The sequence below is a fragment of the Leucopleurus acutus genome (assembly GCF_964270905.1).
Source record: "Leucopleurus acutus genome assembly, chromosome: 18".
NCBI lineage: Eukaryota > Metazoa > Chordata > Mammalia > Artiodactyla > Delphinidae > Leucopleurus > Leucopleurus acutus.
In genome coordinates this window covers 18831198-18847146 of record NC_139160.1, presented here as the reverse complement: position 1 = coordinate 18847146, position 15949 = coordinate 18831198, and the positions used below count along the sequence as shown (strand labels likewise).

Sequence of the window (15949 nt, the reverse complement as noted above, 5' to 3'; positions counted from 1 at the left end):
CCCATAAGACAAAAATCCAGACACATGACCTTAAGGCATTCCCTAATTTGCCTTCCATCTATGTCCAGCGTTCTCTCAAATCACCTTTGCCCACACACTCTCTGTTCCAATCAACAGATGTACTCACTGCCCCTCAATGTCATTATGCACAAAGTCCTTGGTCAGGAATGTTCTTTCACACTTTGGGAGACAATGACAGCCTCTCTTTTCCCTGATAACGTTCCATGAAAAATGTAACTGATTGGAACACAATTGTGTCCTTCTATGCTAAACTACTCAACATCAGGAAATCAAAATAACTTCATTCCTACATTCACTTCTGAAATGTTTACCATTAGCCTCCAGGAGAGGGGAACAGCCTTTGCCATTCATTAGAGGAGGTGGGACACTGCTTCCACAGCACAGGGGTTAAGGATGCAGAAAAGCTGGGAAAGCTGGCCCTCCCTGAGCATGGCCTTGGGGCATTTGGGAAGTCAGGGGTGGGGCTGAGGCTTGGCTGACTGCAGCAGCTGCTAGAGCAACCGAGAATGGAGAAGGTTTAGAGGGAACCTTCAGGTCTCAGCTTGGGACTCGACTGTCAGCCAAGGCGCCCTGCCTTTGCCTGAGGTCATCTGTCCTTACATCTGATTCACACCGAGAAGCAAATGTGGAAGTTCAGATTTTCCAGTCATACGTGCAACAGGCAATGACTATAAACTGAGCTAACCTTTACTGTCAGGATGTCTGGCATATTTCATACTTTATTTTGTAGCCATTCTTAATGGAAAAAAATTACTATATGTTCATAATAAATAGGTTTGGTGTCACCTCAACGGAATGATCTGCAACAATGGCACAGCTTAATGTCTGAGAAGTACTAGACATGAAACAGCAGAGAGTGAGACAGAATGCAAAACAGAAAACGAGGAAAGAAAAAAGGTAATTTGTGAGGGAGGAGAATAATGGAGAAGAAATCATGATTATAAGAAGACCAGAGCACTGTTTCCCAATCCTGGTTCTGTAAGAGGCCAACACATGATTAATGACCTCAAGAAGTCACAAAATTCACAAAAATTCAAAGCAAAGTTAGTTTTAGATCAATCTAACTTAAACTGTGTTTTTAGGGAACTTTAAAGACATGCTGGTAAATCAAAGTACTGAAAATTCAGAAAGACTGGGAATGACTGGGTTAGAGAAGAGAATCATTTTAATTATTAAAATCACTTCTATGTGAACATAAACAGTGTTAGCATTCCTCACCATAAATAGACTTAATCAGGTTTTTCTTGGGTTGCTGTTTGAGCAAGTAATTCCACGTAGACAAATTTCCCCTTTCTGCTTCTGTGAACACGTAACCAAGACCTGACGACCCACCCCGCCCCAAGTTCAATCCTGTTTGTTCTGATTAGCCAAGCCTCCCCGTGATGGGCCCCAAGAGTCAGGAGTTCCCGAGAGATAAGTCATAACATATCTGCAAAGTTTCAGTCCCTGAAAAGGGCGGGTAGGTGCCGAACAAGTTCCAGCAAACCCATAGGTTCCTCCCTTGCAATATTTGTGCGATGGGGAGCCTGCAAGCTCAGCAACCACCACCTGAAATTCAAGCATGGAAAACTGACAAAAGCGGGAGCATCTCATTCAAAACACTCACCCCTGACATCCGTAGCCAAAATCGTGTTTACGTGGACAAGACCAAGTGTGCAAGTATTTAGCTATTTCTACTTTTTTTTACATATATAATTCAAAAAAATGTTTTGAGTTATGAAGTTTTTGAAAAAGACAGAAAGCAACAGATAACTCTCCAGTGCCACGTGCCCTGACACTCACATAACTTCCGGGCCCTGCTTCTCTGCCTCTTTTGCTCTTTCCCACTGAGCCGCCCTACAGTCTGTCTGTCCCAGCGTGACCACAGTCAGAAGACCTGGCACTCACTCTGGGGCTGTCAGGACCAGCGGCGCAAGGTGGGGCGCGTTGCTGGTAGGCAGACGGCAGCGGACTCTGTGAGTCCAGATAGAGGAGTTCAGTTTATTTTAAATGTGGCAGCACGAGAAAAATGGTAAAGCGCCATACAGACAGTCCGTTTTTATACCCATGTTACCTCTGATCCTTTAACACTTCTTCGCTATTTTGTCTAAATACCAAAAGTCCCCACTGAGTGGATTTGCTAGCTGGAGGCATTTTTGTGATTATTCAAAGCCTCAAGACTGTCTCTTCTCTTTTTACTGAGCGGCTCTGAACCACCTTTAAGAGAAATGAAAGTAACATGGCTGCTTGCATCTCCTGTGTGCCTGCCAGCTCGTGACCTTCATTACCTTTCCTCTTCCCCAATTCTTAAGGAGTCTAGGGTCTTACTGTAAGATATGGGGGAAAAAAAGGTTCTTTAACCAATTTAACATAGGTTAAATAAAAGCAGCCAGGTTCACAATACTCAAATGAAAATCAAGGGAGCTGAAAATGACCATTTGGTTCTTCATTTTCATTGCTAAATATTCCAGTAGAAACATATAAAAGAACTGCTACAAATGCAAAATAGTTTATCCATATATTTACTTAAAATCAGATATAGCAAAAATTAATATGTAAAATAAAAATGAAAACAGCAATATTAATTTCCACAATGATTTCAACCCTGGCCTAATAGAACAGATAATAAAATGTTCTTGTTCTGTGCTCCTGTGTCAAGCAATGAAGAGTGAAAAGGCAGGATATAGCCATGTTTGAGAAATTTCAAGAGACCTTCAGAAATAGTAGGATAATCTGGGGGAAAACTCTGGATATGCTACTCACTTAATACAACCTTGCAAACAAGTGCACACAACTCAGTTTTAATTTTTTAACCATTTTGCTCTGCTTCACAGTGATAGCCTGGGAGTTGAAGTAATGAAACAGCCCTATTCTTTTCAACTGGCAAATTTTATAAGTAGTGGCCCCCATCTGAGATACTTTCATCTTCCTAAACCATAGAAGATAGACCTCCGTTATCAACTTCTTCTTAAGAATGTGAAATAGAAAACAATGAGAATGGGGCGGAAAAGGTCTTTTCTGAGCGAGAAGAATAATGCGGAAAAGCTGTTGGAGGTTTAGTCATTGTAGTTTGTGTAAAGTAGCTATTGGAGGTATAGATGAAATATGGGTATGTGAAAACAAAATATTTAACATCAATCAACTTGCCCCAAAATTCTAAAGCCAATTTTAAAAAGGAATGAATGGTCTTGTTCAAGAATATTCTAATACTAGCAGTCAATTGCCCATAATTCTATACAATGCCTAAGTTTAGTTTAATCACGAAAGAACACTGCACTTATTTTGAAAATGCACATATTACCTGTCCTTTTCCACAACAACAGGAGTAGGGTAGGACTGGTTACTTTTATTGCCAGTGCCCAACTGGCCATAAGAATTTGCGCCCCAAGCATACACTTGACCTTCATCTGTTAATACTAACGTGTGTGCATAGCCACAGGCAACCTAGAAAGAGAAAAACCAAATCCACTCAGGCCTGAAAACACAAAGAAACATGTTTCACAAGATAGGTTAAGATTCAAAAAATGAAAAAAAAAAAGGGAAGAGGCAGTCTGCCAGAGAGGCAGGCATTAGGTTAACCAACATCCCTCCAGATCTAGCTTAGGCCCCATGTGTGGTGAAAACTGCAGTGAGATCAACATGAGTCCTTCAGTGACAAAGAGTCCAGTTTATTCACCTTTAATATGGCATTCATTATGCTCACAGAGATCAAGTGGTGTGAAGTGAATAAGAAATAGACACTTCTATTTTTTAAGAATTATTTTCTCCTTTTATTATAAAAGTAAAAGATGTTCAATGTGAAAAAAATATAGGAAAGTATAATTATGAAAGTCATCTCAAGATCAGGATTTTTTTCTATTTATATGTAAATATAGAGATATGCACTGATAGCTTTTTAAAAAAGTGATCATATCTGTATAAGTAGTCCTGTATCTTTCTTTTTACTTAACATTGCATATAGCATTATTTCCCTACCATTAAAAATCCTCTGTAAGCATCATCTCTGTTAATATAAATTTAGTCTTGATATTAATTTATTTAACCATTAACTTACTGTTTGATTAGGTAAATTGTGCTGCTATTATTTGTTATCAATTTTTTTCTTTCTTTTTTTTTCTTTTTTTTTTTGCTATATCTTTACTACACCTTCTGCAAGTCACTTTCTCTTTGGTTCCTTAGGATAATGCCCTAAATTTAAGTAGAATTGCAGACCAAAGGGTATGAATATTTTTAAGGCTCTTGATACATACCACCAAAGTTTCCTTGGAAAAGATGATAAAAATTTACATCCCAACAGCTATGTATGAGAGTGCACTGGAAATATAAATTTTCTGATCAACATCTACAACTAAATTCAGGAAAAGAGCTTTAACCTTTACTTCAGTCAAGATAGCCAAGCAGCTTACCTTTTCATCCTGCTAAGACAACTGAGTTTTTAAGTACATTGGTATCCTTGCCCCTGTAGCCTTAAAAACAGGCAGCATGTGAAGCAACAGTGGACATACCCGCTGGACACGAATGCCTTGCAAAGCTGCTACCCTACAGGGGGTTGGCTGGTTGCCGCTGCTGCCGAGTCCCAGCTGCCCGTTTCCATTGTAACCCCAGACATAGACCTGAGAGAAGATGAGAGACTCAATGCCCACGAAAGATGAAAAGAAGCATTCATGTCAGTATGACACTGAGAAGGTAGACAGGCTTTTTTAAGCGACACAGAAAGTAACTTTCTTACCTCCCCAGTGTTCACCACTGCCATCGAGCACATCTGTCCACAGGCTATGTTCACAACTACTTTATTCTGTAAGCAGCCAGTGACTCTTCGAGGGATCGGCTGATTAGCTGTTGATCCAGACCCTACCTGCCCGGAGTTGTTATAACCCCAGGCAAATACCTATTTGAAAGAAGAGATCAATAAATGAAACACACTACTGTATAAAGTGTCTCAATTGGCACTTACGGTGCCTCATCTTTGCCCTCAAAGTGCTTGATAACCATAAATGCTCACAACACAGGCAGGGAAGTTTCCATAGAATGCATTCTTACAAAATGTATTACTTTATTTTTTTTTTTAAGATTTTTTTGATGTGGACCATTTTTAAAGTCTTCATTGAATTTGTTACAATACTGCTTCTGTTTTATGTTTTGGTTTTTTGGCCACGAGGCACATGGGATCTTAGCTCCCTGACCAGGGATCAAACCCGCACCCGCTGCATTGGAAGGCAAAGTCTTAACCACTGGACCGCCCAGGAAGTCCCAAAGCATATTACTTTATAAAATTTGGTTACTGGCATTACCTACACAAATAGCAATGATTATAATCAAATATTATATAATCCTTATAAAAATATCTACTCTGCTTCAGCCATATTTTCCAGCATTTTGGGATTTTTCTTTTTGCAAATAATCCCCTCGAGTATAGCAACATAGAAGTAACAATACATCCTTTTAAATTTTGCAGTTATAGAAATCCTTACTACATACATACAGGCACACTTCATAATATAAACACCATGACTATGAACTGCTAACAAGAGTAAGACTGAATTTGAGGTAGGTGGTTATTTTAATCAAATGATCATATTTCCAGGACTGCTACAGGAATCTATATAATGTACTGAAATTAAAATCTTATTGAAATCTTATGATCAGTGGGATTTATGCTGACTATTCTCACCTCTCCATCAGATGTTAGCACCAAAGAATGGTAAGACCCACAGGCCACTTCAATGACTTGTTTGTTTGACAAATTAGTAGAGATATGACAGGGCACTAGACCATGATTAGTTGTCCCATTGCCCAGCTGACTGTAACCATTGTGACCCCAGGTAAAGACTTCTCCTTCTGAAAATAAAAAGAAACATAACCAACTTTCAAAACATCTATTCTTATATGAAAATATATATATTGCACACTTCCACAAATGGAAACTAAAACTTCATATGCAAAAGCTAATCAACTTCCCTATTCCACAAAACTCATTTTATAAAAGAATACATTTGGAAAGTTTAACTACATTCTACCTCAAAGCAACAAGATGAAATTTAAATGGATTCAGTTATAATAGCTAGAAGATAGGTTTTTAATAAACAACAGAGAAAAGGCTGCTAAGAGTAAGAGAAAAAAAAAACAGATTGAAATTAGACAGACTGTAAGGTCATTTAACTTCTCTGAACCTTAATTTCCTTATCTATAAAATGATCTCCAAGTTAATTTTTTGAATCTTTGTTATATTACTTATTGTGCAGTATAATACATATTCAGAAAAGTTCTTAAACTGTATATACACAGTTTTATAAATAATTGCAAAGTACACATCCATGTACTACCACTCAGGTCAAGAAATACAATCTTATGATCACCCCAAAAGCCCCCCACATATACATCCTGGATAACAGGATTTAGTCTTTCTTGGTTTTGAACTTAACATAAATGGAATAATACAGTATATACGCCTTTCATCTGTATTTTTCTACCCTATTGTCTCTTTGTGCGACATTCCAGATAATTTCTTCTGATCTACCTTCCAGTTTATTAATTTTCTCTTGCTGTGTTCAAACTGCTGCAAAACTTGTCCACGGATTTTTTCATTTTGATAATTATATTGTTTATTTGGTTCTCTTTCAAGTCTTCTATGACCTCTTCAGTCATCTTCAAGCTCATTTTTTATTTTTTCAAACATAATAAGTACAGCCATCTTATAAGTGGTATCTGGTAATTCTAATATCTGATATTTAGTAGTTGTTTTTTGCTGTCTTTTTTGCAGGTTCTTATTCAGGGTGCCTTGTTTCCTTGTACCTGCTTATCTTTGACTATGTGCTACTAATTGCCATTGAAAAATGATTTTTCGATGGCATTATATTCCTTCAGGACTAGAACGAAGGTACTTTCGTCTAGAAAGAATTTGCATTAACTTCTCTCATGTTCTTAAGGCACTTTAAAGGTACCTCTTTGATAAATCCAAGGCCTGAGATTTCTTGGACCATCCAATCTAAGGTGAATTGGAATACAAATCCATGGATACAACACCTCAGGGAGAGGTTTTCTTTCTTTTTTTCTCCTTACTTTGCTCAGAGCCAAGGAATTCTTCTGTTGAGTCCCTTAGAGATGAAAGAACCGACTCATCCTTGCCCTGAGAGTGTAGCCCTTTGTGGTCCCAGCCTAACATGTGAGGTCTTTGACTTGTGACCCCTTCACCTCGTAAGTACATCAGACCACAACACTCTTTAAGTGCATAGGCAGATGGCTTTAAGGCAAAATTAGCTTCAGGGTCCCCTCTAACTTCTTAGTTCATACTTTCTCTTAAATATATTTGGTCTAATAATTCCTTTCTGCCTTATCAGTGTTTTGATGCTTTTAGAAAATTAAAAACGTATATTTTATATAGAATTTGTATTTGTTTTCACTGCAGAAATGGTCTGAATAATCCAGCCTGCTACTACTGGCAACCAAAAATCCCTAAAACTTATTTTTAAAATGTGAAATAAATATACGAGAGTATTTATAAAATTTATTTTCCATTTAAAGAACACTAATAAAATGAATACCCAGCTTGAGGGAAACTCTAAAGTATGTTTTAATTATGTTGTCTTATAAGTCTGAATGCATGAAATAGCCATGAGAATATTTAATTCTTTATACTATTAATACCAACTAGAGCCAGCAGTCACTGTTTAAAGTCAGGATCACAGAACGCTAACAGTTAGAGGGGATCTTCGAATCTAGCTTTCATTGCTCTTCTCATAGATCAAGAATCTCAAGTTCAAAAAGTCCTGAGTGAGTTCAGCATTCTAATGCAAAATAATTACACATATCAACAAAAGGAGTTCACTGGGCTTATGGCATTGTCATTCTTACACCCAAAGTGCCAATAACTGCTAGATTCCATCTGCTACATTATCTTACTTTAATATTGATACTGATATTTCATATTGTCCAAAGCACAGTCAAGTTCCCAGGGCAGAGGCAGAAAGCCAATCAAAAAGTATGTTCTCAGTGTAAGGAGTGGTCCTAGTCTTGTTCCTCAACAAAGAAAGCTATGGCTAAAATTCCACCCTGTGTTCCTAGGTTACCTGCTGTTGCAAGGACAACATGTGGACCACTCCCATAGCTGAGGCAGGCAATTTTTTTGCCACTTAAAGAATCCAGTCTCCGAGGTTCAATGGTGCTCTGGACATCACCTAATCCCAAACAGCCACAGCAGTTTGTGCCAAGCACAAAAATCTGTGGGAAAAACCAGAGTTAGTTCAAGCAGTTCTATTTCTGACAAACCTGTACATTCAAACAGGCACAGTTTCCCTAGGGAAACTGCTTCATTATTTAATAAATAAGAATCTACTCTCCGTGCATTTTTTTTTACCTTAATTCCTTCCTTAACTCCTTAGTTCCCGCAAGATCTTCAATTCAGCAAATCCATTACTGAAAATGTAATTTTTTCTTCAACATTACCTCATCATTTACTGTAGTATATAAAACTTCATTGCCAGCACTGCCAAAGACACAGGCCTGACGAACTAACTGCAGTTCTTCCTCAGAACAAAGGGAGAAAATTGGCCACTTTCCCACATCTAACATCTTCAAAGATGACAGAGTAGCCTGTACTGGCTGAAAAAGAATTAAAAGAATAAGTAAATAAAATAAATCTCTATATATATTGACTAATAATAAAAAATACATTTTCTTTGCCCCCTTCATTTCTGTAGAAGAGTTAGCATTGGTTTGAGGAGGAACAAACCCTATCTATTTTGGGAACTACCTTTACAAGCCTGACGGCTTCAGGACCGCTCTCACTGCAACCAAGAGCCAGAGGTCCTGGATGGAATCAGATCTCACCTATTAATTTTCCTCAAGGACACAGGAATCATACAAGGCTGAACTCTGGGGAGGTGAATGTATGGCAAGCACTTTCAGTGTCGGTTATATCTTAAATGTAGCTCTGGAAACTAAGCTGCTTGTGAAAGCAGGAAAAAAGGGAGAAGACTGCTGTTTCATCTGCTGCCCAAGTCTTAGCAAAACAAGTCCTTAGGAAAGAACAATGCCAAAGGTGACACCAAGGAAAAAGTCCAGAAGGTTTCAGTTCATGGGTCAGCTCTGACCATTCAGTTTGAGCAACTGGTGGGTTCCCTCATCCCCCCACTCAGGTTTGGGGATTGGTAGGACGAAAACACCCAGAAAGGACATGTATTCGTTTGCTACAACTGCTGAAACAAAGTACCACAAATTGAGTGGCTTAAACAACAGAACTTTATCTTCTCACAGTTCTGGAGGCTAGAAGTTCAGAGTCAAGGTATCAGCTGGTCTGGTTCCTCCTAAGGGTTGTAAGGGGAAGATCTGTCAGGCCTCTCCCCTCGGCTTGCAGATGGCCCAATTCTCCGTGTGTCTCTCACATCATCTTCCCCCACATGCGTCTGTCTCTGTGTCTCAATTTCCCCTTTTTCATAAGGATACCAGTCATGCTGGATTAGGTCACCCTCATGACCTCATCTTAACTAAACAATCTGCATCTGCAGTGACCCCATTTCCAAAAAAGGTCACCTTCAAAAATAATGGGGTATCTCAGTCAATTTGCTAAACCAAAACACCATAGACTGGGTGGATTATAAACAACAAAAATTTATTTTTTATAGTTCTGGAGGCTGGGAAGTCCGAGCTCAAGGCGCCAGCATGATCATGTTCTGATGAAGGTGCCCTTCCTGGTTCAGAGCCAGAGTCTTCTCACTGTGTCCTCTAGTGCTGGAAAGGGCTAGGGATCTCTCTGGAGCCCCTTTTATAAAGCACTAATCCCATTCATGAGGTTTCTCCCCTCAGGACTTAAACAATTCTTGAAGGCCCCACCTTCTAATACCAGTACCATCACCTTTGGGGGTTAGGATTTCAACATATGAATTTGGGGGGGATACAATCAAACCCACAACAGGATGCATTAAGATCATGAGCATTTGCACTCCCATAAGAGCATTCAATGTGGACATGATAAAGCTGTTTTTATTTATTTATTTATGGCTGCATTGGGTCTCCGTTGCTGTGCACAGCGAGCGGGGGCTACTATTCGTTGCACTGCATGGGCTTCTTATTGCATTGGCTTTTCTTGTTGCGGAGCATGGGCTCTAGGCGCGTGGGCTTCAGTAGTTGTGGCACACAGGCTCCGTAGTTGTGGCTCACGGGCTCTAGAGTGCAGGCTCATTAGTTGTGGCGCACGGGCTTAGTTGCTCCACAGCATGTGGGATCTTCCCGGCCCAAGGATGGAACCTGTGTCCCCCTGCATTGGCAGGCAGATTGTTAACCACTGCATCACCAGGCAAGTCCCTGGTGTTTAAAACAGATAAAGCTGTTTTAAAGAGAGCTTTTACTTATTTGCTACACTGGAAACATTTTTACTTACATACTTTTCAACTTCCAAAAATTTTTAAGATTAGGGCTTCCCTGGTGGCGCAGTGGTTGAGAGTCCGCCTGCCGATGCAGGGGACACGGGTTCGTGCCCCGGTCCGGGAAGATCCCACATGCCGCGGAGCGGCTGGGCCCGTGAGCCATGGCCGCTGAGCCTGCGCGTCCGGAGCCTGTGCTCCGCAATGGGAGAGGCCACAACAGTGAGAGGCCCGCATACCGCAAAACAAAAACAAAAACAAAAACAAAACAAAAAAAAAGATTATAATAAGATGCATAAATAGCCAACATGCCTATCAAATGCCATGTCTAGCCATTTCCCTCAATAATCACCAAACTCTAGCTTAATTTAAAGGCGCAAAGGATTTTCTAAGCCCTATCTGTCCCACCAGATATTAAATCAGTCTTACCAGATATATGTCTAGTAGAGAGCAGATCAGACTAGCTACTTGTTTTAGAAAGGATATTTGTGCTTTTCACCTTAGGAGTCTGGGGAAAAAATTATTTATTTATCCATTCATTCATTCATTCATTTATAGGACTTGGCTCACAAGATTATGGAGGCTCAGAAGTCCTATGTTTGCATTTATAAACTGGAGACCTAGGAAAGCTGGTGGAATAATTCAATCCGAATCCAAAGGCCCGAAAACCAGAGGAGACAATGATGTAAATCCCAGTCTGAGGGCAGAGGATGAAATGAGACGTCCCAGGTAAATCAGCGAAGCAGGAAAAAAGGGATGAATTCTTCCTTCCTCTGCCTTTTGTTCCAACCAGGTTCTCAACAGATTGGATGATGCCCACCCACACCAGGAAGAGCCCACCCATTTACTGAGTCCACCAGTTCCAGTGCTATTCTCATCTGGAAGCACCCTCACAGACACACCCCGAGACGATGTTTAACCTGGGCACTGGGGGCCCACTCAAGCTGACATGTAAAGTTAACTATGTGAAGACACACAATGAAGATGGAGGCAGAGACTGGAGTGATGCAGCTATATGTGCCGGAACACCAAGGGTGCCGGGAGCCCCCAGAAGCTGCAGGCTTCTTCCCTCAAGCCTTCAGAGAGCGTGGCCCTGCGGACACCTTGATTTCAGACTTCTGGCCTCCAGAACTGTCAGAGAGTAGATTTCTGTTGTTTTAAACCACCTGGTTTGTGGTACTTCATCAGGGCAGAAACTAATACTAAGAAACTAACACAGAAAAAAAAAAAAAAAAAGAAACTAACACAGAGGGGAAGCAGTTTGTCACTGCTAACAGCATCACTCTCAGTGAGTGGTATAGCCTGAACCAGGGGAAGCTCCCCTAATGCCAAATCGGGCCACTTCCCCCCATGACACCACCAAACTGTAAGACCCTGCCTGGAGAATGATGTCTTCTATTATCTTTTGGGCAGCACCTAAGGCCACTGTGGGGCTAATGACAGAATCTTGTTCTGTTACCTTTTAGTCTAAGCTTCTACTTTAAATTACCCACCTCCTTATCTTATGAAGGAATCTTACTTTCGGTGAGGTGTTCATTTTAATTTTTTTTTTTTCTGATTTAAGTCTATAATTTTCAGAAAGAACAATGTTTGGGATGTGGCATCAAATATTTCATGTAGACGTGCTAACGTGCTAGTTAAAAGAGTTCTTACGTAGTATTTCTAATCTTCACAGGTGTAGGACATACACATTGCTATCCTCATTTTACATATGAGGAACCTGAGGGCCAGAAAGACTGAGAAATATTCCAAGATCACCAGCTTCTCAGTGGGTAAGCCAGATTTCTTTCCACAAATCATCTGTTGCTAAGTAAAAAGTTCACATAAAAAGTGATAACTCCTGGGCTTCCCTGGTGGTACAGTGGTTGGGAGTCTGCCTGCCGATGCAGGGGACCTGGGTTCGTGCCCTGGTCCGGGAGGATCCCACATGCCGTGGAGCGGCTGGGCCCGTGAGCCATGGCCGCTGAGCCTGCACATCTGGAGCCTGTGCTCCGCAACGGGAGAGGCCACAACAGTGAGAGGCCCGCGTACCGCAAAAAAAAAAAAAAAAAAGTGATAACTCCTGGCAGGCCTAATGTTTGCTTGCATTTGGAGGGCTTTGGCTGTTGTGCTCATGAAGTCCTTAATGAACAGGGCGGAAATGCCCACTGTGGGTTGTCTTCCTTCATGGAGCTCACAATTTAATAGAAAACAAATAATTCCAATATAACCTAAATACAACAGGTGTGAATACATTGCTTTTTAAATCTCTGCCAGAAGGCTGGCTACTGGAGGTTAGTCATCAAAAATTCATGTTTCTAAGTCTGTGGGGAAACTTCTTCATAGGGAACCAATGACTTCATTTATGAAATGCACATGTTTATACTTTTTTGAAGTAAATATTTAATATCAGTCTCCAGGAATTGAGTATCTTCTCTCACAGAAGAAAAATACATTCTTCTGTCTGGCATAATCTTGAGCATATATAGTTATACACATTGTACATACTGTATACACAGGTACATATATAGCATATATGTATACTCTCTCTATATATATACATTGTATATAGTAAGAGTGTACATAATATAAGGATGCACACACTCTAGGAGCCTCAGTCACACTACAGCCAGCCTGCACGATAGCAGGCATCTCCGCAGAAGGCACCCAACTACCTCTGGGCCCAGCTATTAAGTAAGGGACTGGCTGAGCAGAAGCCAAGAGTGGGCAATAAAAAAACTGCAGGGGAAAAAAAGCACTACCAGGGAGCAAGAGCTCGGCAATATACGTCATCAAGGTCGTGTCCCAGGAATCTGCATCCTAGCTTGGAGCCTCCTTCCTGCACCTGTCACCAGCGTAGGTGAGAATTAACCCCAGGCCAGCTTACCTTCACTGCTTTGCTCACATCCAAGCCACCTCTCTCATCTTTCACTGGCATCTGTTTGGGAAATGCAAAGCAGTAAAATTTTTTAATATTAGCTCAAGGAAAACATAATTAAGGAAATACATCTCCATAAAGTTAGAGACCAAAATGCATTTTATCGTTGCTTTGAGTTGTGTGCTCCCTGTATTAACTCTGCTTCTCCATCCATATGAAGAACCAAGTGGATTATGATACTTCATTTAACTATGGACAACTATTAAGTTGTCACAGTTCAATTTAAAATACCGCATATAAAAACAGAATTAAAATTACATGTTGGGCATGCCTAGCAAAAAAAAAAAAATTCTTAAAGAACAGCCAACACCTCACGTTTTGAGAATTTCCTGGCAGCATAACACCATGTAATAAAGTAATTTCTTTGCTAATTCCATGAGTTTTTTATTTTATAAAATCTGTGCCCAGAAGAAAAATAGTGAAATTTTCTATGAACATTCTATAAGACTTTCAGGTTCTATACATTGCTTTTGTAAGCTACTTTCCTACAGGAGCTCACAAATGAGCACTTCGAGTCAGCACGCGGCAATACTATGGTTCAGTTCAGAAGCTGTGCTGTTTTTGTACACTACGCTGGCTGTGATGATGATTTACATCGTTTACTGAATTTTGACAGTATTTTATTTTTTAAAAAGTGGAAAACAGAAAAATGAAAGTGAATGGTGGCAGTTAATATTAAGCTGTCAGCAGTGAAGAGCAGATATTTCATAAATTTCATAAAATCAACATGAGATAGAGATCGATGCGCATGCTGAAAGATGTGAAACTTTTAACATCACTTGGACACTGACCGGACTTAAGCTGGCTGACTGTAATATTCAGATGTGATGGAAACGAAATAAAGAATATCTGCGATGAATTAAGAACATGTCATCTAAGATTAAGTATTTTGTCATCTTTTTAAAAGCTCTGGCAGTGGAGCAAACATTGTTCAACTCAGACCCTTTTGCAGGACAGCATTTTCTGTGAAAGTAGGGGTGGTGTGGCTCCTCATCTAGCTCAAACGTCACCGCCTCTGGGGACCCTTTCTCTACTCCTCACACAATCCCCAGAGTCCCCTGCTGGTCCCTCTGGCATTCTCTACACCCATAACAGTGATGGGCTAGCCTCTCGGTCACTATACTGAGAGTCCCTCAAAGACAGACACTATCTCATTGATCTTCCTATTGGATGACCAACAGAGGTTTGATGAAGTATGTTTTATGTGACAGAAAATATATGCTCCAAGGGCATGATTTTTCTAACCTTGACACTTTTTCCATAGAGAAGGAAAAGTTCTTCTTCCATATGCTCTTCCATGGTCCTGTGCAGTCCTTGGGGAAAAAGTATGTGGTAAATCAAGATCCCATATGTCGAGTGCAACTGGGCAGGTTAAAATTACTATACTTCTAATTAACAGAGAAAATAAGCTAAGCTCAAATATGGTGAAGGAAAATAAGGGAATTAAGTTTGGGGCATGGGAGTTAACAGCTGTAAAACCCAGTAGATGTCTTAACTGTTGTTCTCCTATGAGACTCCTCCTGCTGCGGTGTGGAAAAATAATCCCAAGATGAACCTATATTCTTAAATCTATTAGGGAATGAGTAGAAAATTTTCATTTCAGAGTTGACTTCCTATAGATAAGACAAAATAAACTGTAGACCTTGGTCAAATTTCCCCTGGGATTGGAAAGTTCCAAATCACTGTGAAGAGTAGACTTATCAATTCTCAGCTCCACTGAAAAGTGTATGATTTGCTAAGGGGGAAGGAGGGGGGAATGAATGAAAAGAATAAAAGGATGAAAGAATGAATGAACAAATGTGACTTGTTATCTTAACAAAAAATCTGAAACAACAGCCATCCAGTATGTAGCTATAGCACTGAATGTGCTTGCCTTAATTAACCAGCTCCACAATGACTACCTTCTACCACATACAAGTAACAGCAGAAGCAGCCCTATCACATAACAGGCAGTATGTCTGGACTGTGGTTAAATCATTACACAGTTATCACTAAAAATAAATATGAATAAATATTCTCTCTCCCCTCAGAAGCAATTTAATGAAATCATGTTTAATAGTGTTGATATTCTGATTCATTAGGCTGGCTCCTATCTACTCACATACAACCCATATTTCAAATGCCTAAAATCAGAACATTTTATCTAATACTACCTACAAGCAGTTAGAGCCTTGCAATAGATAAAAACAATAACCAAAATAAGGCTAAGTCTTAACAGTGTTCCTTATCAATGTTTTATATTCACTTGAGGATACTGGTAAAATTCTGTTTTCTTCAGCTGTAAAAGGTCTCTCAGCATATAAGGAATAATAAATAATATATTCAGAATAATTATTACTCAAACTACGGCAATTAATACAAATCATTATTTCTAATGTTTGGGAAAGATATGCTTGTTGTGAAAAGGATCACTTAGACTTTTCTCACTTATAAATTTCTAAAACTTGATCTGGTTGCCAACATGGAAAAATAATTTCATGCAGCAGCTATTCCTATATCATCTGTCTTCTCTATGAATTTTCAAGCTCTTTAGGAGAGAGGACCATGACTCATTCATTGCTATAACTACCACAACACATGGCTCAGAGCAGAACACAAGATATTCGTTGAAAGCATCTTCTGAATACAGCTTTTTGTAGATTGCAGACAGCCTATATTGGGGATTCTTCTTTTT

The 15949-nt window shown here is 39.7% G+C and overlaps 1 protein-coding gene across 4 annotated transcripts in view; it reads right to left on the bottom strand.

Annotated features, from left to right (window-relative positions):
- The window catches only part of RCBTB2 (RCC1 and BTB domain containing protein 2), a 37558-nt gene that overhangs the window by 12197 nt on the left and 9412 nt on the right, over nucleotides 1-15949 (bottom strand). For 3 of the 4 annotated variants that reach the window (XM_082859615.1, XM_082859617.1, XM_082859616.1), the window contains 8 exons: nucleotides 14521-14588; nucleotides 13225-13275; nucleotides 8443-8598; nucleotides 8067-8217; nucleotides 5672-5838; nucleotides 4730-4888; nucleotides 4506-4613; nucleotides 3302-3444 (listed from right to left, as the gene is read on the bottom strand). In XM_082859615.1, the coding sequence (XP_082715741.1) occupies nucleotides 3302-3444; nucleotides 4506-4613; nucleotides 4730-4888; nucleotides 5672-5838; nucleotides 8067-8217; nucleotides 8443-8598; nucleotides 13225-13275; nucleotides 14521-14574 (989 nt within the window). In that variant the 5' untranslated portion in view covers nucleotides 14575-14588. The remainder of the gene's footprint in view (nucleotides 1-3301; nucleotides 3445-4505; nucleotides 4614-4729; nucleotides 4889-5671; nucleotides 5839-8066; nucleotides 8218-8442; nucleotides 8599-13224; nucleotides 13276-14520; nucleotides 14589-15949) is intronic. The other variant, XM_082859618.1, reaches the window with a different exon arrangement.